Source organism: Rhinopithecus bieti, unplaced genomic scaffold (assembly GCF_001698545.2).
Source record: "Rhinopithecus bieti isolate Rb0 unplaced genomic scaffold, ASM169854v2 scaffold_56174, whole genome shotgun sequence".
Lineage (NCBI taxonomy): Eukaryota > Metazoa > Chordata > Mammalia > Primates > Cercopithecidae > Rhinopithecus > Rhinopithecus bieti.
The window spans coordinates 3,307,373-3,331,162 of NW_016824749.1; the positions used below are offsets into that span (position 1 = coordinate 3,307,373).

The 23,790-nt window shown below is 44.2% G+C and overlaps 1 protein-coding gene across 1 annotated transcript; it reads left to right on the forward strand.

Moving 5' to 3' along the window:
* The first annotated feature begins 53 nt into the window (after positions 1-53).
* On the forward strand, positions 54-21,786 carry MTNR1A (melatonin receptor 1A). Its single transcript, XM_017862648.1, has 2 exons — positions 54-421; positions 20,236-21,786. Exons 1-2 carry the CDS (start codon positions 130-132, stop codon positions 21,102-21,104), a joined length of 1,161 nt encoding a protein of 386 aa, XP_017718137.1. The 5' UTR covers positions 54-129; the 3' UTR covers positions 21,105-21,786.
* Positions 21,787-23,790: the final 2,004 nt, after the last annotated feature.

Consider the following 23,790-nt stretch of genomic DNA (forward strand, 5'->3'; position numbering starts at 1 on the left):
GCACCGGGGCGCTGTCGGCCCGTGGTGCGGGGTTCGAGCCGCGGGCGGGGAGTCCAAGCGGGCTCGCGACGGACACCAGGTGTCACCTGGCCGTGGCGTCCGGGGGCGCGGCGTGGAGGAGCGCGCGGGATGGGCGTGGGCGCGGGGAGCGCCGGGCGGAGCCTTAAAAGTGGCCGGGCGGGGGGACCAGCGGGCGATGGCTCCGCGGCGGGGACGCGCCCAGGGGACCATGCCGGGCAACCGGGCAGCGCGCCTGCCCAACGCCTCGCAGGGCCCGGGCCCGGCGGAGACGGCGCGCGGCCGCAGGCCCTCGGTGGCTGGGCGTCCGCGCTGGCCTGGCGGTGCTCATCTTCACCATCGTGGTGGGGCAACCTGCTGGTCATCCTGTCGGTGTATCGGAACAAGAAGCTCCGGAACGCAGGTAGGGCCGCGCCGCCTCCCGGGGCCAGCGCTCGGGGCGCAGCGCCTCTGCGCCGGCCCCGCAAGCACCGCGTTCTTTCCTGGGCACTGCGGACGCGGAGTTACCTTCTTCTTAGAGAGACTCCTCCTCCAGCCTGCCCATTGAAAGTGCCTTTTTCTAAGACACGGAGCCGCAGCCCCTAAGAGATGGGATACCCCGCCAGAGTCGCGTTCTCTTCCTGTGGGGACACTCCCGTCTGGTTGTCCCGTCTGAGTTTGACTAGATTGAGAGACATCAAGTCCAGGTTGCAGAAAGCTCCTCCAACAGCCTCTGCAACGCAGTGATCAACTGCTTGGTCTTACATGTGACTTAGTTTTCCCAACATTGTTAAAATATGGAAACACAGAAGCTGGCAAAACGCTGGAGCAGCCGCCGTGGTTTTGTTGTTCAGAGTAGTCTGCAGTTACGAGCCTACAGTGGAAAAAAAGGCCCCTAAACATGCTGTGTCCGGCAGGCCGCGGCTCCTCAAAGTAAACAAGTTGACACTTTAAAAACGGAAGTTGTTGTATTAGAGGAGGCAGGTAGCCAGGCGTGAGCAGAAAGAGTACCCTTACATATAATATGCAACTGCAGATAATTTTGTGCTTCAGTTAAATTTGCTTTTTCCTCCAGCAATGCATTGAACTGGTTTGTTCTGCGGGGAACCTGTGGACAGTTTGTTCTTAGGATACTGGATGTTCCGACTTCTAAGTGATGATTAGATGCTTGGTTCTCTGAAGAAACTAGTTTTTTATTTGGAGGCACTTTTGGGAGAAGGTGTGGGGAAGGAAACATGCACTTCAATGTCTGCCAAGATCAATATTTTTGTTTTAACCAGGTAGTTAAGAAAAGCTCTAATTTTGTTTAGCTCCTTTTGGGGAGACTCACCCCTGCCTCTCCCCACCCCCTGTAATGCTTTTGCAGTCCGTAATTTGAGAATTAGTTAGGTACCTAGTAACATGAATTGAGTTTGAGTTAGTAAATTGAATAAGCTCACTTTGTAGGTGAGATATAAACTGGAGGAAGTCTGCCTTCCAGAAGAGGCTCATTCCTTCCTACCCACAAAAACGGCTTTCCCTGGACCAAACAGGTTGGGAGCACTGGGTTAACTCATCCCAGGGCATCCTTGTGGTGTGTGGTGCCATTCTTAACTCACCTGACAGAGGAGAAACTGGGGCTGCAGGCTGTTCACAGGGACTGTAAGAGTGAGCAGGGCTGAATTCCCAGAGCTGGCCTCCAGAGCTCGCCCTGCTGCCAACAGCTGCAGCACTTGGGAAGTCTGAATCCTGCAGAACCTTTCATTTAAAAAGTGTTCACCACCCGGCGTGGTGGCTCGTGCCTGTAATCCCAGCACTTTGGGAGGCCAAGGTGGGTGGGTTGCCTGAGGTCAGGAGTTCGAGACCAGCTGGCCAATATGGTGAAACCCTGTCTCTACTAAAAATACAAAAAAATTAGCTGGGTGGTGGCACACGGCTGTAATCCCAACTACATGGGAGGCTGAGGCAGGAGACTCGCTTGAACCTGGGACGTGGAAGTTGCAGTGAGCAGAGATCGTGCCACTGCACTCCAGCCTGGGCAACAAGAGTGAAACTCCATCTCAAAAAAATAAAATAAAAAGTAAAAAGTGTTCTCGCCTGAACAATTTTACTTCTTGTGTTTTCTGAAGAAGAACTTAAGAAAAGCGCTCCTTACACACACTTTGTATTTTATTTGCTAAGACATGCTCTTAAGAGGGCAATCCATAAAATACTACATTCCTGTAGCTTTAAGGGGAGACCTTTAGTGAGCTTTAATCCACCCAACTTTAGAAGTTTCATGTTTTTATAATAGGGATTTTTTGTTTATATGTGCAGTTCAAGCCATTTGAGAATTTCTGGAATGGATGGTGATTTGAAACGGTGATAAGGATAGCTGATTCAGATGTAAGTTTTGGTATGCTTATTAGAAGTTTTGATGATTTTCAGACCTCCCATTTCAGCTAAATGAATTTTGTTGGCTTTAAGGATGAAATAATGGGAAGAAGAGAATGGAAGAAATGAGAAGGCGAAAGCATCTAGGCTTTGAACCATCACTTTCCTTTGGAAAGCTGGTATAATTGCAGTGATTTCTGCCACCTTCCTCCCATCAAGGGACTGTGTTGACATTTGATTTCCCAGGGAATAAATTGAAAATGGCTAACAACCTGCATGGCAGGGACACCGGACAGCCACAGCCGAAGTAAGCTGCAACCACTGGCATCTGTGGTGCCAACGGAATATTCGCTCTACTCTTGTCCACAATTTGACGATAGAAGTGATACTGCCATATCATATCTTCTGAGTAAATTTGATAGCACAATGGACGATTCCTGCAATGGAACGCTAGAATTAGATCTTTGCTGTGCATCTTCTGATTTCAGAAATCAGCAAAACTAAATACCAAACTTCATTTTCCACATTTGTCGAATTGCTGATAATACCTAACCTTTTAGCCTCATAAGAGTGTTGCAATGACTGTAGTGAAATGGCACATATGAGAATACTTTGAAAAGGATAAAACAAGTAATACTGTGTTGGCTTGTTTGTTTTCTGGGTACTCCTAACAAAGGTGTGCTCTGTTTGTTGGAAATCATTGCGCCATAGACCTATGATTCATGCACTTTTCTGTATGTACATTATACTTAAATAAAATTTATTTTACAAAGTATCAGGCAACAGTACAATACTATCTTGCCTATTCAAAATTCAATTATCTGGCAATCTAACTGAGGTAGAATACAGCCAATAAATGGAAATTAGCAAAAATGACAGGCTCTCACCTACAGCGGATTTGTTCCGACTTAGAGTGCCACAAAACTGTGATGCTGGTGTCTAGTTCCCTGTAGATTATGAGCAGGAAATTAGGAGGAAGATTGACACATTTAAAGAAATAGCACATTATAGCAAGCAGCTTGGGTTGAAATAGACTCATTAAAAGTAGGTCTGAGAAACAGAACAAGCACAACCTTTTGTGCTTACATTGTGAAGATGCAAATAACCCTGCTCACCATTAACTGCTCCTGAAAGCAGCACAGTGCAGGAACATATTTATTATCATCACCTGATTCATCAACGAGAGGTGTCATCATGAGTGGTATGTTCTACTTAAGAAGACAGGGATATAATATATTTTAGAAAGACACCTGTCAAAAGCAGTTTATTATTATTATTTAATCTGTGTGCACAGTAGGGTAAACTTGTCAGTATATGTTAAAAAAAAAAGTAGTTTCCCAGGATGGCTGGATGGTTGGATGGCTGACACTGTGCTAAGCCTCTCTTGCACTTGTTTCTTTTAGGTCTCTATAGAATGTTATAATTATCCATTCTGCATTACCACTCAGAGAGAATGCATAGAGTATGGAACGAATGTGGACTTTGGGCCTCAGAGATCTGGTTCAAATCTTGGATGTACCATGGCGGTTTTAAGATGCCGCTTATCTTACAGGGATACTAGAAGGATAAACTTAGATTCCGCCCATCAGTCCACCTACTTACCCATCCACCCACCTATACATCCACCCACCCATTCATCCATCCACCCACCCATCGTCCATCCATCCATCCATCTATCCATCCATCCATCTACCTACCCACTTACCTATCATTTTGAGGTACAAATAATAGTATTATGATGTTATTACTAGTATGCATCCGGTGACTAGTTCTTTTAGATTGTTTTATTTTTTAAATGTTCATTTATTTTAAGTGTATGTTTTAAAAAAACAAGTAGACAATGTGAACTGGAAGAGTGAAATCAGTCAGAAATGGAAGGGTTAGAATTGAATTCCCATTTGTGACGTTATGCAAAATACACAAAATCTCCATTGTCTGACTTTTCCCTTTTGTAACAACCATTATCTCTCTGCAACAAGAAGGCCTGAGATGTAAAGACTGATTATTTCGATATTCAGCTGTTCTCTAATTTTAAGTGAATCAGCTCTAGAAGCAACAGTGGCTTCCTTGGGCAAGCATGCTACTATTCAAAAACCTATGACCTAACTTGTACTGTGCAGACTTGGAAAATGATTTCAAGCTAACCCCGCTTCATGCGATCTCCAAGCCGAGAGGTTTCTTATTGGCGCTGCTGTAGTTTCCCTCCTGTAGCTTTCCACAATATTTCAAATTACTGACTCAAAGCAATTTTTTACTCTAGAGACATTTTATTGATTTTTCCCCCTTGTATTCTTAGCTGTTGTTCAGATTTCTATGACTTTCTATCCTGGTTTGTATAGTACATTGTTATGGAACTCTAAGTTTTTACAAATATGTCAAAGTAATTCCCAGAATCCCTTGTAAACCTTATGACAGTAGTTTCAGACTCTCAAATACATGATTGAATTTGAGTCTGATCTTTGGTTCTTCCAGCTATTCATTCTATAAGAAAGTATTTCTGGCAGGAATTTTCAGTGTTAAATTAATCGCAGAAAAGATAGATAGAGCTTACTTTTGCTGGCTTTCAGCATCATTTTTCTCTTGGCAATTTTGGAAGGTAACCGAGGATAAAATAGTCCTAGATTAAACCTCCTGCTATTAGTATTTACTGCCATTTGATGGTTCTGTTTAAGAAGTATCTGCATTGAAAAGTATCATGCCTTGGAAGTCACTTTAAATCTCCACACAGTCTTTGGAGCTCATTCTGCCCATTCTTCCTTAGCACCTTTAAAAAATCATCACCAGAATAACTGAAGTGAACGGGAAGATCTTTCCAAGGTGGCTTGAGTTTTCCCTTTCTTTCTAAGTATTTGTAAGTTGCCTTGCTGATAGAAATACCCTTTCTTCTAAAAAGGAAACTGACACACTCCTTTAGAGCTTTCTAGTACCAACGAGGCAATTCGTGGATTGTTGTTAAAGAAGCATTTATGCCTGCACAGAACTCTGCACAGTATCATTGGTGCCATCTCTGCCTCTTCATGAAGATAATCAGCAGCCTCACTTCTGCCTCTCTCAAATAATCAAGTTGACCAGAAACCTGAGGGCTGTATGTGATATCTCTGTGATTTTTAGTGCAATTAAATAATGCTGCAGATTAGAAATAAACTGCTGGATTCTCTGGATGAAGTGCTTAAACAGTTGTCTTTCTACAGAGCTGTACACTTCCAGCAATCACATTGAAGGAATCAATCTCAGAAGAAAAGACAGGAAATAAAATGCATTTGCATGGTGCTGAATATTATTCAGGTTAATGGAGGTGAATTTGACTTGTTAAGCGAACGGTTTAAAAGCGTGCTCACTTGCTTTGATACTGAGTGGTTTTGGTGCTTATTGAATTGAATATGTATTTGGATAAATACTGCATTCCTACAGTATAAGGCAGAATGTAAATGGTTGGTAAATTTTGAAGATTTGTAAAATTCAAGGTCCTGTGCTAAGCTTGGGTCAAACGCGGCTTCTACTTTCGAAGAGATGACTTTCTATCAAGGCACTTTCGAAATGTGTGTTCTTTTTATTTTCAAACAAAGATAAGACATGGTGTACAAAGGTATGAAAATAGGAGCATATTTATATAGCAGAAAACTTTTTCAAGAGAAACGTGAAAGTTGGTTGGTAGATGGTAGCTGGGGCTTAGAGCAATCATGAGAATGTTTTAAAGTTGTTGTCTTAGGAGGAGAGAACAATGTCATAACTGGGAGATGTGAAAACTAGTTCACATGTGAAATAGCAGCAGATTGAGACAGAGTTAGTGAGAGAATTTTGAAGAAACTGATCAGTGATCGAGACACAGCATAACAATTAGAGAAGAACACACTGGCTTCAGGTCTTTTGAAGAAACGCCTGCTGGAGAACGAGCCTGCTAACTTGCATTTATACTTGTTTCTTACATAGTTATTAAGGGGTGGATTATGAAAGTGCGTAATCAGTAATTAGTATTTCCTCTTTGATGATTTTCTGAACACGTTTAGGAATACAGAACTCTTATGATCTTGGAAGGGATAATGCGCCTTCATCCTTCATGCGTTAATTCCCTCCTTCTTTATTGAAATACTTGCTGGATGCCTCCTAGGTCCATCTATAGGAGCTTAGGACACGATTTTGTTTCCAGAGAAAATTCTGGTTCACTTGTTTTTATTTTAAGATGTGGTTTAAATTGCAATTTTTCCTTTTAAGATGTTTTTGCCAGTTAGTTTTCATTCCATTTTTTCCTTTTATTATTTACTTACCTTTCTAGCTCCTTTAATTGTTCCCTCTGAATTTGGAATACTTTCAACTTTTCTCATTTGTGTATATGTCTGTTTAGGTATCATACAGTCTTTTGCCATGTACTTTTTTTAAAGATTGTTTTACATATATAATATATATATCTTTATAGATTGAGCATTCCTTATCTATGGAAGATTAGTGCTATTATAGGTCATATTTGTTGTGACATGTCCCTCTGAAGCACATGGCCTCTGGAACCTATTGCCTGGGGCAAAACCCTGGCTCTGCCATCCCATGTGTGTGACGTAGGGCAAGTGACCTAATTTGCTCAGTTTCCTCACTTGTTAATTTGGGACAATACTAATATCGTAAGAGCTAAATGGCTTGCTGTATACTTAAAGTGCATTATGATTTAAATATAACATTCCCAGAAGCAGAATAAATTCCTTTTGTTATTTAGTATTCTTGGTGTGGAGTTCTGATGCATAAATATATTTTATTTTAAGGCAGAATGCAATACTTCACACTCACAGGTCTTTAAATACTCTAAGTATATAAAATGGAGTCAAAGTTTTAACTTTTAAAAAATTACTTTTATGACAATATTATTTTATACTTTTGTAGTGTTAACTTGTTTTCCTCTCATTGACTTAACTTTCATATATAAATAGGGTTCTATTATGATTGTGCCATTTTTAGTAAAACTCTTTTTTGGATTTAGCAGTTTGGAGTTATTATTTAGTGCAGTTAACCTCTTTATTTAAGATGGGGTTTTCACCAAGTCCTTCCAGGTTCGGGCGAGTGCCTAAGGAAAAAAAGACTCCTACGCTAAAGAGAGTTCATATCGTTTTTTCGATTGCTTGTTTATGTGGCTGAAGTATTATGATTTTGTTTTTGTTAAAGTTTCATCCTAAATTCTCTAAGAAGAATAAAGGTACAGTATCAGTAATTCATCTTCTGTGTAAGGGTGAAAGGCTGAACCAGTCAGGCTGTACTGTGGATGTTTTACAAGTAACAAATGTCTCACTAAACCACCCTTCTCAGAAGACAGTAACCGGGCATAGAAAATGAGCAGGATTACTTGCAGGATGTTCCACCTTTAACACTGACTGAAATCCAGATGGGAACAAGCAGGAATGTGCACGACTTCTTAAAGACACCTCCGGTGCCCTTGGTCTCTCATATTGTATATACGGTATATATGCAATACAGTGTACAATGCAAAGTGTACAGTGTACAATACTGTGTATAATATAAAGCAGTGCCAAAGTCTATCGATTTTCTCTACAGCAGCAGTCAACAATCAAGTTAGAGACCAGATGGGAACTGGAGACAGAGTGGGATAGAGAGAGAGAGGGATGAGCCAGGAGGAATGTTGGGATCCAGGAGGCAAGGGAGCCTGAGGTGCTCAGATGGGACCAGGGTGTCCAAAGCAACAGCGGTATCCGTGACAGGTGTGGGAGGGCGGCGTGTCCCAGGTCAGGGGTGAGGGGGCGCATGGCTCATGACGGGTGTGAGGATGGCATGTCCATGGAACACATGTGTGAGCGGGCGGGTCTCATGAACGGCGGTCGGGGAGGAGAGTGTGTCCTTTGAAAGGGTGTGGGAACAGCGTGTCCGGACACGTGTGAGGCGGCGGGGTTCCAGACGGGGTGTAGAGTGACGGGTGTCCGTGAACCCGTGTGAGGGGGCGGCGTTCATGAAGGGGTGTGAGGACGGCGTGTCCGGGAACACGTGTGAGGCGGGCGGCGTTCATAACGGGGTGTTGAGGACGGCGTGTCGTGACACGTGTGAGGCGGCAGGCGCTCCTGAACGGGGTGTGAGACGGCCGTGGTCCCGTGAAACCGTGTGAGGGAGGCGGCGTCTCCATGAACGCAGGTGTGAGGACGGCTTGTCCCGTGGAACACGTGTGAGGCGGGCGGCGTCTCATGAACGGCGGTGAGGACGCGTGTCCCGTGACACCGTGTGAGCGAGGTGGCGTCTCATACGGGTGTGAGGCGGCGTGTCCCGTGCACGGTTGAGAGCGGGCGGCGTCTCATGAACCGGGGGTGGGAGGCTGTCCCGGAACACCGTGTGAGGCGGCGGTCTATGAACGGGTGTGAGGACGGGTGTCCCGTGAACACCATGGTGAGAACGGGGTGTGAGACGGCGTTCCCATGAACACCATGTGAGGTGGGTGGCGTCTCATGAACGGGGTGTGAGGACGGCGTGTCCCGTGAACACTGTGTGAGACGGGCGGTGTCTCATGAATGGGTTTGGGGAGGAGAGTGTGTCCTTTGAACAGGGTGTGAGGACGGCGTGTCCCATGAAAAGAGTATCATAGTTTGGAGAGTTTAAGGAGTTAATGGCTAGGAGAAGGGGTCACCAAGAATGTCACTGAATATGGCGGCGCTGTTTAAACCTGGGTATTGCAGGGTGACGAGCTGTCATGTGTGCTGTGGAGAGCTGTGTGTGGAAGGTGGAGGGGAGCAGTGAGGCTGATGGCAGGAGGGACACAGGATGAGAGGAGGCTCATCGGCTATGGAGAGACCCCTGTTCCATTGCAGGGATCAGGGAGGATCTTCCCTAGCCAGGACTGTGTACGAGGGAGGAACCTTCTGTGAAGCAAGACGTGTGGTTTCCATCACAGGGGAATAGAAGCAAGACATGAGTGAGTAATCCTGCAAAGGAAGATGGGCCACACCCCCTCAAATCCTCGCCACGGCCCTAAGCAGCTTGATTTATTCCATGTTAAGAGACTGAGGCTGTGGGAAGCTGTGACTTACCTGAGGTCACATTAGCAAGTGGCATGGCCAGGATTTGAATCTGGCTTTTGTTTCTACACTCATGGTGCACACTGCCTCTAGTAATCTGTAAAGACACGTTTCTAGGTAGAGTCTCTTTACATTTAAGAATCTAAAACACTGGCTGTGTGCTTCGATGCCTCGAAGTAAAGCCCTTCCCTTTCCCTTGTACTGCCAGAGAATATTCCTTACACACCTGAGCAATAGCTCAGCTTTCTCTTGTCATACAGTTAACACGTATGCACGTGGAATTTTAAAAAACACAAACCAAGTTTGTAAATAGTTCTTTATTACTGGTCTTTATCACTGTGACCAGTAACAAACACTGCGTGAGGTGTTTATCACACTCACACTCAGTTTCTTTTAGTCTTCATGAACAGTAATTCAGGGGGCCTCTAACCTTCCTTTCCACATGGTTAAAGTCCAGTCTGAAATGAAAGGAGTGAATATTGACCTGCTGGGAAAACCAGCATCTTAGTGGATACCAGCAGAAGAGCAACTAATTTCCGCTTTTCTGAGGGAGCAGTTCAGAGTCCAAGGGTGCATTAGTTCAGTCAGCAAATGATTTCCGAACACCTATTATGTGCTGGGCTCTACGCTCACCGTGAGAATGTGAAGGTTCATGTCCACAGTGGGGACCTGAGTCTCAGCGGGAGACAGACTGTTGGGCAAATGTGTGTGGTTTCACGCTGCCATGATATTGGAAGCAGATGCACACATAGCAAGGACGGAAGCATGGAAGAGTAGTGCGGGGAGGCGGCTACAGTCTGTAGCTCTTACTCAGTATTGGAAGAGCAGTGCGGGGAGGAGGCTACAGTCTGTAACTCTTACTCAGTATTGGAAGAACAGTGCGGGGAGGCAGCTACAGTCTGTACCCAGTATGGTTGGTTTGTGTCTATAAGTCACCATAGTAAGTAGCTCCTTTTTTCTATCAAGAAGCCAGTGACCTCTTTAGGAAACCACCCAATCTCATCATAGGGCTGAAGGTCTATTTTAGGTTTGCTAGAAACAGAACCTGAGACAGAGGCTTGGTACTCGTGCTTTGCTGAGGGCGCACTCTCATGGGGGAGCTTGTAAGAAGGAGAGGAGAGCAGACCAGGGCAGGGGAAGGGGTCAGAGAGGGATGGGATCTCAGGGAAAGCTGAGACTTGGCCTCATCCGTAAGTTGGGGCCTCTGGGCATAAATCCAGCAGAGTTGCCATTACTTGAGGCAAAGGGACTGGTCATTTGTACCCAATGTCAGTGGCTCTTTGATCACTGAAGGCAGTCTTGGGGAAGGATGCAGTCCTTGCCAAATGAAGGCACTCAGCACTCACAGACACTTTGGGGAGAAATGCGCCAGCAGCGTCTACGACAACACCTGTGAAAGACAGAGGATGTGCAGAAACTGCCTGGAGCCCAGGCTTGCTGTGGTAATGGGCCCTGCTAACCCATACGCAGAAGGAAATAAGGTCTCTGCAGTTTTAATCATTGCACAGATTTGGAGATTATCAAATGGGGAAAAAGGTGACCAGAGCTGTAGAAACATAGAAGTTTTTCAGAAATACACATTTTCTTTGTTAATGAAAACTTCAGACACAGGGTCCAAACTTTGCACAGTGTCAGATAGGTTGATAGATTTCTGTGTAATTCACAGAAAAGCAAAGTGATGCAGAAGTATTCATTCAAATGCAAATCAGCCTGAGGATTGCAGAGTGTGAGGTTTCTAAAAAAGAGCAAAAATGACTGATAAAAGGTAAGAGTCTGGCCCAGGATAGGAAATTCCTGTATTTTCACTCAGCTAAGAGTTTCACTAGTTAATGATGGCATATCTAGCATAAAAAAAGCATTACACAAATGGCTGCTGCAGGTCGGGCATGATGGCTTATGCCTGTAATCCGAGTACTTTGGGAAGCCAAGGTGGGCAGATCACAAGGTCAAGAGATTGAGACTATCCTGGCCAATATGGTAAAACACCATCTCAACTAAAAATACAAAAATTAGCTGGGCATGGTGGCATGTGCCTGTAGTCCCAGCTACTTGGGAGACTGAGGCAGGAGAATGGTATGAACCCGGTGCGAGGGTGGGGGGCAGTGGAGGTTGCAGTGAGCCAAGGTCACACCACTGCATACCAGTCTGGTGACAGAGCCAGACACCATCTCAAGAAAAACAAATAAAAATAAAAAAAATAGCTGCTGCTCCATTTCCACTTTCCAAATCTTACACAAAATTTTTTTGTGGATGAGGCAATCCTATAATTATGCAGAAAATGGAATTCTGGGGAGCATAGTTCCGGTTCAGCTAGGTTGACGCAACAGTAATTGAACACAGTCCACCCCTTGGCAACTTGGATTCTATCTATAGATCTCTTTTAACCATATTTAACTTCAAAATAAAGGAAATATCAACATTATGCTTCCATCTAACGATGCAACTATCCCTTGTAAAACTGAAAATACATTAACCCTCTTTGTAAAAGAAAGTACAGTCTTTTTATCCAACTTTATGTGATCTTTATTATTCTAGTTGAGTCACATTTCCCGTTTGATATCCTATCACTTAAATTCTGAGATACAAGGTTCACTACTAACACATCTTATATGAGATGGTAGGGGAATAGCAGAGGGAAAGAGACACAAAGTTATTACTATATTCACAAATTATTCATGGTAAAGCAAGCAGGAAGTATTCATCATTATTTTAGCCCTCATTTCTGCAGTTGGCCAGGTGGCCGTAGTGGGTATTTGGAACTACCATGTCCTCCCCGCTCCCTCTGCCCTCTGGCTCTTTGCATGTTGTGGTGGCTGAAGCCTTCATTCCTAACACTCTGCAACACTGGCATTCCTGCCTGTATTGGGTTAGTTTCCATTGGCTTCAATCCCAGGGCACAGGGGTACTGAGACACTCTAGGGAGTTCTGGCATGCCAGACCTATATTTCCTTGCTCTTATTGTGTAATAATAAACCAATTTCCCCTTGATAATCAGGACTAAACACGTTAAGCGCAATAATCCCCTTCTTTGTCTATTGATTCACTAGAATGAGGGGCCCCAGGTGGCACTCTCAACCTCCAGTTTTTTATTGTCTTTTTTTTTGAGACAAGATCTCACTCTGTTGTCCAAGCGGGAGTGCAGTGGTACCAGCATGGCTCCCTATAGCTTTGAACTCTTGGGCTCAAGTGATCCACTCACTTCAGCCTACCACAATGCCAGGATCTGTGCCTAGCCTCAATTTCCAGTTTAATGAAACCAGTGAAACGTCTCCTGGTGGAAGCCTTGCTCCCTTGGGAACTAAGACTTTAGACCCACAGAACCTAAGGTTTCAGAGAAAGGAGGCACACATTTTGCTAGGGTATCACCAGGGTAATTGGAGAGGATGAGCGGCCATTTTCACCCTTGATTTTCTGATTCATGAATCCTGGCCATGGGATGAAAGGACACTCTATGTTAATCACTGACTTACAGCAGGTGCCACATGATAGGGGTCTGTACCCTAGGCTCACCCACCTGGTGTTGAAACTGAACCTTCAAAAGCCATTCCACCAATCTGTCAGGTCAGCTGTTTGGAGATGGGAAACCTGGTAGGGCAGTGAATTCCCAGGACATGGCCCCATTGCTATACTTCATTGTTGTCAGAGGAATTCCTTAGTCAAAAGCAATGCCATGAGGAATACCATCATAGTGGATAAGGCATCCTTTAAGTCTGTGGGTATCAGGTTGCTAGAAGATTTAAGGGCCTGAAAAGGTAGGAAAGGCAAATCCATACTCAAGAGTATGTCTCTGTTCCAGCCAGAGCAAACCACTGCTCCCTTTGATGATGGAAGTGGTATGTAATCCGCCTACCAGCAGCATCTGGCTGATTTTCCCAGGGAATGGTGCTCCATTGGTGTTCTCTCCACTCTTGGCAGGCTGGACATCCAGCAGTGCAGCAGTGGCTGCATCCAGATCAGTTTTCATGAGGAGTGATCTGTTGCTGAGCTCATGAATAACTTCTATCCTTGCTGCCATGACAACTTTGTAAGTCCATTGGTCAAGGACTGGTGGCCAAAGACAGATTAACTGATATACACAGGTTCCACCATCAAGACACAAATATCTTCACACTGAGTATCCATTCTGAGAGGTCTGTGTGCCTATGTCTTCTCCAGAGCCCCGTAACTGGTTTTCTAATTATGTTTCTTCCAAATCCTTGCCTATCTAGCTCAGTGGTCCCTAACCTTTTTGGGACCAGCGATTGATTTCATGGAACACAATTTTTCCACAGGACAGGGTGGGGGAATGGTTTTGGGATGAAACTGTCCCACCTCAAATCATCAGGCATTAGTTAGATTCTTATAAGGAGTGTGCAACCTCGATCCCTCACATGGAGTTCACGACAGGGTTCGCGCTCCTATGAGAATGTAATACTGCCACTGAGCTGACAGGAGGGGGAGCTTTGGTGGTAATGCTTGCTCACGTGCCACTCACCTCCTGCTGTGCAGCCTGGTTCCTACCAGGTCATGGACCCGGTCTGTGGCTAATGGTCAGTTAGATCAGGTATCTCCAACCTGATCGAGCTGACTATTAACCACTGCCCATGAATCTAGCTGACCATTAGCCATTGTCCCCATCAGGTCGGGGACCCCTGATCTAGCTGATCATTAGCCACTGCCCATTAATCAGTGCAGATCTGAACCTGTGGCCCTCTCTCCTTCCAGGACAAATGAACAACCAGTTTGAAGTTCTTTTTGAAGCATTGCTCCAAGTTCTGTTTCCTGGGAGGGTCTTCCTCCATCCTTGTTTTTCAGGGCCATACTGGATTGGGTCTGTAGTGCTGCAACCATCCAGTTTCAGGTAGTGTCCGTAGGTCATGAAAAGCCATATGGAAACCAAGTAAGAAGGGTTTTTTTTTCTTATTACATGCAGTGGTCCCTCCATATCCATGGGTTCCACTTTCAGGGATTCAACCAATCATGACTTGAAAATACAATCTTTGAGGGATGTGGAACTCAAAGATATAGAGGGCCAACTTCACATATTCACAGGTTCTGCAGGGCCAACTGTGGGACATGAGCATTGATATGGTTTGGCTGTGTCCCCAGCCAAATCTCATTTCAAATTCCCATGTGTTGTCAGGGACCTGGCGGGAGGTAATTGAATCACAGGGGCAGGTCTTTCCCATGCTGTTCTGGAGATAGTGAATGAGTCTCACAAGATCTGATGGTTCTACAAGGGGGAGTTTCCCTGCACAAGCTCTCTCTTTGCCTGCTGCCATCCATGTAAGATGTGACTTGCTCCTCTTTGCCTTCCACCATGATTGTGAGGCTTCCCCAGCCACGTGGAACTGTAAGTCCATTAAGCCTCTTTCTTTTGTAATTGCCTAGTCTGAAGTATGTCTTTATCAGCAGCATGAGAATGGACTAATACAGGCATCCATGAATTTGGGTGTCTGTGGAGATCCTGGAGCCAGTCCCTGCTGATACGAAGGGACAACCACAGAAACAATTCAAGCACCATTGGTGTCTTAGCCTGTTCCTGCTGCTATAACAATATAGACTGGGAAGTTGTAAATAACTGAAACGTGATTTTCACAGTTCTGGAGGCTGGGAAGCCCAAGATCAAGGTACTGGCAGATTTGGAGTCTGGTGAGGTTTGCTCTCTGCTTCCAGGATGGTGCCTTCTTGCTGTGTCTTCTGGAGTGGATGAATGCTGAGTCCTCACATGGTGGAGGGATGAACAACTCCCTGGCACCTCTTTTATAAAGGCACTAATCTCATCTGCAAGGGCTCCACCCTCATGACTTAATCACTTCCTAAAGGCCCCACCTCTCAATACCATCACATTGGCGATTAAGTGTCAACACATAAATTTTGGGGGAGACACATTTAGACCACAGCCATTGGATCAGATGGATCAGGTGGCTGAGCAGCCTTCAGGGCCTTGTTCTGGGCTCCAGTCAACACTGACAGCTTTTTGAGTCACTCAGGATATGGGTTTGTTTAGTACGTCCAACCCATTGTATGGTTGGTATATTTTGTTTTTCAACGTAGTGGTTGGAGGGTAATGCAATGACATTGTTTTCACCTTGGAAGGTGAGTACAGGTGTTTTTTTTTGTTTTGTTTTGTTTTTTAAATAGAGTCTTGCTCTGTTGCCAGGCTGGAGTACAGTGGCATGATCTCAGCTCACTGCAACCTCCACCTCCTGGGTTCAGGCAATTCTCCTGCCTCAGCCTCCCTAGTAGCTGGGACTACAGGTGCCCACCACCATGCTCAGCTAATTTTTGTATTTTTAGTAGAGATGGGGTTTCACCATGTTGGCCAGGATGGTCTGGATCTCTTGACCTTATGATCCCCTGCCTCGGCCTCCCAAAGTGCTGGGATTACAGGCATGAGCCACCGTGCCCGGCCCAGGTGGTCTTTTAAGGAATTCTTTTGCCCCTGCAGGCCGTGACTACCAGTGTCCCTTAACTACTGGAAATAGGGTTTCTAATACTTTAAATCTAGTCCTGTTAAAGAATCAACTGCAGGTAACCCAAAACCAATACAGAGAAACCCTCCTGAAGGTTCTCCTTGGTCCACTTCCAGAACCAAATTCTGTATCAGTCTGGGTTCAATCAATCCAAGAAGCAAAATTGCTAGAGCAGTTGTGTGAGCTGATGGAATCGTGTATTTGAGGCTTTCGCTTCTGTGTCTGGCGCTGCTGTTTAAAGTTCACGGAGTTGAGAAGGAAAGCTGGATGTTAGGAGGGGACGCAGGGGAAGCTAGAACCTGGGAGGAAGGACTGGAGCTCTGGAGGATGGTCGAAACTCACCTTATGAATTGGTCTCTCACTTCCTCCAAGCCATGAGGAGGTGAGCAGGAGCTGGAGAAGCTGTGGGCACACTGCTGCCGCCCACCCCCTGCAGGGCAGCAGGTAAGACTCAGAGCGCCGAGCTTGCAGTGGCGTCTGGCCCTTGACACAGATGTTCTGAGCACAGACAGCAAGCTGCTGCTGCACTTCCGCCTTCAAAATCTCATGCAATTGCTTCTTGTGGGGAACACTAACCCGGAGCGGTGCAAGAAAAAGTCTTTTCAGTTTCACAAAGTTGACACAATATAAACCCACTGTCCATTGATTAACCCTCGGCCAGGTACTGTTCAAGGTGGAGGGAGAAGATGTCAAAGCAGGCAGTGTCCTCACCCAGGTGACAGCTGGGGCTGTGGGAGATGGGGTGAAGTAGAGACATAATTTCGATAAACAGAAAAGCAATGCCGTGTTGCTGTGTCATTCCCAGAAGGGACTCACCGGACTAGTTCTGAGGAAGGCACTGCCGGCAAGCTGACATTTTATTGTCTGTTACCTTATTTTATTCATATCTATGCCATATTTCACTTCCAATTTAAAGTTTTATTCCTGGGAACAAATATTGACTGTGCATTTTATAGTTGGTGCCTTTAATCACCGTGAGGCTGATTGCTGTCCGTCTTGTTGCCAGCATACTGACTTCTAGGTGTTTTCCTCCCCCATCTTCTCTTTAGAAGGTTCTAGTTCTAATATGCTTCTTTAGAATTGTGCCTGGAGAGGCTGTAAGCCAGGAGGTAGCCACAGGGCCCAGTTTCTGAGTCTCATATCTGTAGGAGCACAGGAGCTTTCTCAGGGAAGTAACATTGAACAACATCAATTCATAGCATTACAAAATCCTGACTCTTTCACTAAGCAGTCATACGACTTCATCCAGTTCAACTCTATATTTTTATTTTCTCATCCTTAAAAAGTAGGAATTATCCAGGGAGATCATTAACACATCTCTCAATTTTAACATCCTATTATTCTATGATTCTGCCACAGTAAGGATTGGAACTATATTCAACAGAGAAGAAATTGTTGCCCATGAACAGACATTATTGGACATTTCAGAATGCATTATTAAGCTTGTGGCATACAGTCCTGGATAGCTGTAGAAATGGGTAGATTGTCCCTATGTCTGGAGTCACACAGATTTCAGAATGGAAGAGATGAACTTATAATGTGTATAATTATAATTAGATGATTTAATTACTCTCATCTGGTGAATTTCATAAAAGTAAAAGGAAATTCCCTTTTCCTTCTCCCCCAGACACCACACACCCCCCATGCACACATGAATGCCTGTGCTAAAGCTTCATGTGAGCTACCTGATAGCCACACCTGTACGGAGTCTGTGGCTTCATTTTCACCAAGCATTTGTAAAATGGGATGAATTTGAAGAATTAAACTAATGATCTAATTAATGTAATTACTTGAATTATAATGCAATGTAATTACTATAAAATAAATGAAGCAGGGTATTCGACATGAAAGAAATTTATGACATCATTTGTGATTTCATTTTTAAGGTCTTTTAAAAATAAATCCAATATTAGGCCAGTTTGTCATCATGACACTCTGGGTAAAAATGTGCTGTTATAATGATAATTTAATTTGGAACAGAATTTCACATAGTAGAGATACTTTTAAAGCATTAAACATTGTGAGCCAGTAATTTATTAAAATAGGCCTCTTAGGAATGTAGGTGTTTCAACGCTAATTGAAAGTAATTTGTGGGAGAAATAAACTTGCCTTTGTAACTTTAATTTGGATGACTACAACCAATTTTTAAAGAATCTGCTTTTATGACAATGTATCTGAAATTCCTAAATAAATGGCACAAATTTTACCTTTCTTTCATCATGACTGCTATGGGCTGTTTCATTTCAAATGTTGCGAAGTGACAGTTTAATTAACTCATCAAGGGTATGAGCAAAAGTCACTGTATTTATTGGGTGTGGTCTGGGACGCAAATATGAGGAAATGTACGCAAATATGAGGAAATGTACTCATATTTGCAAATATGAGGAAATGTACGCAAGTATGAGGAAATGTACTCACGAGGGCCACCGTCTCGAGTCAGGCAGGGAAGCCTGGCTTACAGGTCAATAGAATAGAAGGCAAAATCTTCTGTCCCTCCACCTGGGGCTCCCTCCGTCCCTGTCTAGCGCACCCCTTTCCTCACTGCTTCTGGTTCAGTGCGTGCTCTGGTGCTGTTGCTTACTCTAGTGTAATTTTCCTTTCTTTTTTTAAATTTGAGACAGAGTTTTGCTCTTGTTGCCCAGGCTGGCACAATGGCGCAGTCTCTGCTCATTGTAACCTCCGCCTCCCGAGTTCAAGCAATTCCCCTGGCTCAGCCTCCCAAGTAGCTGGGATTACAGGCACCTGTCACCATGCCCAGCTAATTTTTGTATTTTTAGTAGAGACGGGGTTTCACCATGTTGGCCAGGCTGGTCCTGAACTCCTGATTTTTGATCCACCCACCTTGGCCCCACAAAGTGCTGGGATTACAGGTGTGAGCCACCACTCCGGGCCACTCTAGTGTAATTTTTTCGGCTTTTCCTGTCTCTCAATTCCTGTTTCCCCAGCACCAAATATATGCATTTAATATGTAAACGGAATTGAATGTATTATAATTTAATCTGAGTAAAAAGCAGTACAAAGTGGTTTAAGACCCTTCAAAGGAGGAAGCTCTCACCTCTAGGTGGGCAAATGAGCAAAGGCTTCGGCATTTCTATTTGAGATAGACTTGGGAGAACGGGTAACATTTAGAAAGTTGCTGCGAGGTGCCATTCGAGGCAGAAGGAAGAGTAAGAAACAAAGGCAGAAGAGCCGCAAAAGGAAGAACCCATATTTGCAGAACATCTCATAAAATTTGACTGACGTAGCTGCGAGCAATGACTCGCACCTGCCATCCCAGCACTTTGGGAGGCCGAGGTGTGTGGATGGCTTGAGCCCAGGAGTTTGAGACCAGCCTGGACAAAATGGCAAAACCCAATCTCTACAAAAATACAAAAACCAGCTGGGTGTGGTGGTGTGCACTTGTGGTCCCCACTATTTGGGAGGCTGAGGTGGGAGGATGAGCCCTGGAGGTAGAGGTTATGGTGAGCCAAGATCAGATCATTGCACTCCAGACTGGGTGACAGAACAAGACTCGGTCTCAAAATAAATAAATAAAAAATAAATAAAAATAAAAAAGTGACCAGAGTTTTTTTTTTTCTATAATTAAATATGTGTTGCTATGTTAATTGAGAAAATTAATAGTTAGACTATTTAGGGTTTAAGTTTTGTAACACAGTTCTTTATAAAATCTAGGAGAATTTCTGCATTTTCCTTTGGTTCAAGGTGAGGGAGTCGTAGAATAAGAACATTTCTCTGGTATAAGACACGGTGCATGGCACTCGCCACAGATAGTCTCATGTCATGCTCACCCCAGCCCCAAGAGGAAGATGCTCATTATCCCATCATCTAGGGGAGGATGCAGAAGCTTGGGGAGGTCAAGTAACTTGCCCCGGTTGGACAGTTGGTAAGGAGTGAAGCTGTGTTCTCATCCAGACGGCTAATGACAGAGCCCTCTTGATTGTAACTCCTGCGCTGTGGGGTCAGTGAGAACAGAAGCTAGAGGCCCCTTGGGAGCTGCTGAAGGACTACAGAGGGAATGAAGACTTGAACTTAAGGAAGTTGTGGCTGGCTTGAGAAATAACATCATATGAGATTGCTCAGGTGATGTAGAAGGCTCTAGAACAACAGATGGGATGCAAGTATTCTGATCTCAGGACTTTTTAAGAGATGAGAAACAAGGGTTTGAAAGACAGCAGTTTGGAACAGGGAACAGGGAACAGGGAACAGGCCCTGTTCTGGGGAGGCGGGAAAGTGTGAACAGTGGATTTGATATGTCAGGAGCGGCAGTGGGCTGGCTTCCTGTGAAATGGCCTCCAGTTCATTTGCAGTGCGGCAGCAGCTGTGATGTCAGGTCATCAGAGCTGCAGGCAGAAGCAGCTCCTTCTTTAGCAATTGTAACAGAAAACCCAGTGTGAACTGGTATTCACTGTATTTTCTAAACGTTTCTCTTTCAGGAAACATCTTTGTGGTGAGCTTAGCGGTGGCAGACCTGGTGGTGGCTGTTTATCCGTACCCGTTGGTGCTGACGTCGATATTTAACAATGGGTGGAACCTGGGGTATCTGCACTGCCAAATCAGTGGGTTCCTGATGGGCCTGAGCGTCATCGGCTCCATATTCAACATCACTGGCATTGCCATCAACCGCTACTGCTACATCTGCCACAGTCTCAAGTACGACAAACTGTACAGCAGCAAGAACTCCTTCTGCTATGTGCTCCTCATATGGCTCCTGACGCTGGTGGCTGTCCTGCCCAACCTCCGTGCCGGGACTCTCCAGTACGACCCGAGGATCTACTCGTGCACCTTCGCACAGTCCGTCAGCTCTGCCTACACCATCGCCGTGGTGGTTTTCCACTTCCTCCTCCCCATGATCATAGTCATCTTCTGTTACCTGAGAATATGGATCCTGGTTCTCCAGGTCAGACAGAGGGTGAAACCTGACCGCAAACCCAGGCTGAAACCACAGGACTTCAGGAATTTTGTCACCATGTTTGTGGTTTTTGTCCTTTTTGCCATTTGCTGGGCTCCTCTGAACTTCATTGGCCTGGCCGTGGCCTCTGACCCCGCCAGCATGGTGCCTAGGATCCCAGAGTGGCTGTTTGTGGCAAGTTACTACATGGCATATTTCAACAGCTGCCTCAATGCCATTATATACGGGCTACTGAACCAAAATTTCAGGAAGGAATACAGAAGAATTATAGTCTCGCTCTGTACAGCCAGGATGTTCTTTGTGGATAGCTCTAACGACATGGCTGATAGGGTTAAATGCAAACCGTCTCCACTGACGACCAAAAATAATCTAGTAAAGGTGGACTCGGTTTGAAACAGCACCGCATACCCCGCGAGATGCACACGCTACTCAAGGCCTCGCTCGTTTCCGTGTTGCTTTCCTGTTGACAGATGTCTAGAAAAGCCGGACGGTGGAGGAAACTTCCAACTTTACCTGGTGGCTGCCATAGTTTCTGAATTAATGTACTGTCAGCTTTGTAAACACCTCCAATTCTACTAGTCAAGAGAAGTACAGAATGTATAGAGAGTTACATGTTAACTGAGGAATGTGGTTCTGGGCTGGGGTGAGAGTAAGCTGCTGACTGCATTCAGGTGAAGGAGTGTGCAAACTTGTATTGTAAATGAGTGCCACACAAGGGGTGATTGCATTCTTCTTCACTTTTTGAAGATTTCTAGCAGAAAAATGAATAGAGAATTTTATTTATAAATGAGCAAATGGAACAATTTTTTTTTTTTTTTGCACATGGAACAAACAATGAAAGTGGGATGAGTGCCTCTTATTACAGAGGGAAAGGCTGAACATGAATCAGTTAACGGCTCATCAACAATCACAACCACAACCAACACCACAGGCCTTTCAGTTGGCAGACTTAGCATTGGGTAGCTATACTCATGGTCATAAATGTTTGCTGCTCTATACTACAAGTTGTGCATACAACCAGATAAAGAACTAAATTATAGGCTGGGCACAGTTCCTCACACCTGTAATCCCAGCCCTTTGGGAGACTGAGATGGGCAGATCAGCTGAGCTCAGGAGTTCGAGACCACCCTGGGCAACATGATGAAATCCCATCTCTAATAAAATACAAAAAATCAGCCAGGCGTGGTGGTGTACGCCTGTAATCCCAGCTACTCAGGAGACTGAGGCAGGAGAATCCCTTGAGCCCTGGACGCAGAGGTTGTGGTGAGCCAAGATTGTACCAGTGCACTCCAACTTGGGCTACAGAATGAGACTCCGCCTCAAAAAAAATAAAAAAAGAACTAAATTATATTATAGAGCTCTTATTCACATGTCAATTACCCTGGGACTTTAAAGCAGTAGCTATGTATAAAATTTTATTTAACTTTATTAGACATTTGCTTATTATTATTGTATCACTGAGCAGCTGTTTTGAATTGATCTCTGTTAATTCATTAATTTGTCAAATGAGCTCAGTTAAAAATGACAAAGGATCAAGTTGCTGTAGACTTTTTGATATGGTGCTGAATGTGTTCTAGATTGACGCTTTAGTTGTGCAAGTAAATAACTGAAACCAGATAGCTTTTCTTTTATAGATACTGCAAAACAATGTTCTTTAATAATTCATTTTAGAATTTCACTGCCCTAATAGTACTGAAAGTCTGAGCAAAGAAAAAATGCATTGCAAAACTATGGTTTCATAAACTTTGGCAGAAGTTTACTCCAAATGGTTATTTGAGACTACTGTGAGGTATGTTATATCAAGTGTTTTGCTACAGATTATAACCATGTTTTCTTGTATTTTAAAATCTGTAGCAAAGCTGTCACATACTAGAATAAATTGTTGATTTGCAACTATATAAGTAAGACAAAAAGTTATCTGGATATATTTGCTAATGATTCTCTTCATTAAGCATATTTAGAAAACATCAAATTATGTTTGTTATTGTTGGGGTGTGTGTGTGTGTGTGTGTGTGTAAGTTGTCTCCAAAACTTTACCCAAGTCATTTATGTGTAAAAGTTCTGAGTTCTTATCAAAATCAAATTTAAATAGTAAAGATAATATTTAGGCCAGTGTTCTAAATTTCAGATAACTGAAACTTAAAAAATGAACCATGCTCAACTGAATGCTTTTTGCAGTTTATTTTACACTCTTTTCTTGATGCTTGGTATGAATTACTATGTTGCTACATGATTCCTTTGTTCTTTATGGAATTTTATTTCTTTATTTCTATATTGTATTATATTTGAACTGTATGTCAGCAAACATAGTGAATAGAAAACTGTGCCCTTTAAAAAATGCCAAGAGTATCTCACCTGAAAACCAAGAATGTAACTTGAAAATATTGAAATGAGTTTTCACTACCATCAGATAGTTAAAATATTGCCAGTGGAACAGCAGCTCATAAAGATCGAAGTAAAAGACTCAGGGTTCCCCTGCTGGAATCCCCATGTAGAAGTCTCATAATCATTCGAGGTACTTCCTCTGGCTCCTCACTGTGATATCAGTAAGTAGGGTGTCCTTAGCTCTGTGTTTTTTCCTCTGGAAAAACTCAGATATGTAATCAGTTATGCTTGATACTTTCAGTGTACAAAGTATTTTGTAGTCTGTTTGGAAGATTAACTCTTTCAAGACCATGAGATTAGGACTTACCAAATGACTGCTGCACAGTACTAGTGGGTGCGTGGGTAGCATCGTGGAGTATCACTGGAGATGTGCTCCTTATTCGAGGAAGCAGACTTTTCTTTTCTTTTTTTCTTTTGAAACAGAGCCTCGCTCTGTCACCAGACTGGAGTACAGTGGCGCAATCTTGGCTCACTGCAACCTCTGCCTTCCGGGTTGAAGCAATTCTCCTGCCTCAGTCTCCCAAGTAGCTGGGACTACAGGTGTGTGCCACCATGCTCAGCTGTTTGTGTGTGTGTGTGTATTTTTAGTAGAGACGGGGTTTTACCATGTTGGCCAGGATGGTCTCGATCTCTTGACCTCGGGATCCATCCACCTTGGCCTCCCAAAGTGCTGGGATTACAGGTGTGAGCCACC

Coding starts and splice junctions, on each gene's coding strand:
- MTNR1A (XM_017862648.1), top strand. CDS start 130: ATGGGCGTGGGCGCGGGGAGCGCCGGGCGGAGCCTTAAAAGTGGCCGG. Junction 422..20,235: donor CAAGAAGCTCCGGAACGCAG/GTAGGGCCGCGC, acceptor TTTCTCTTTCAG/GAAACATCTTTGTGGTGAGC.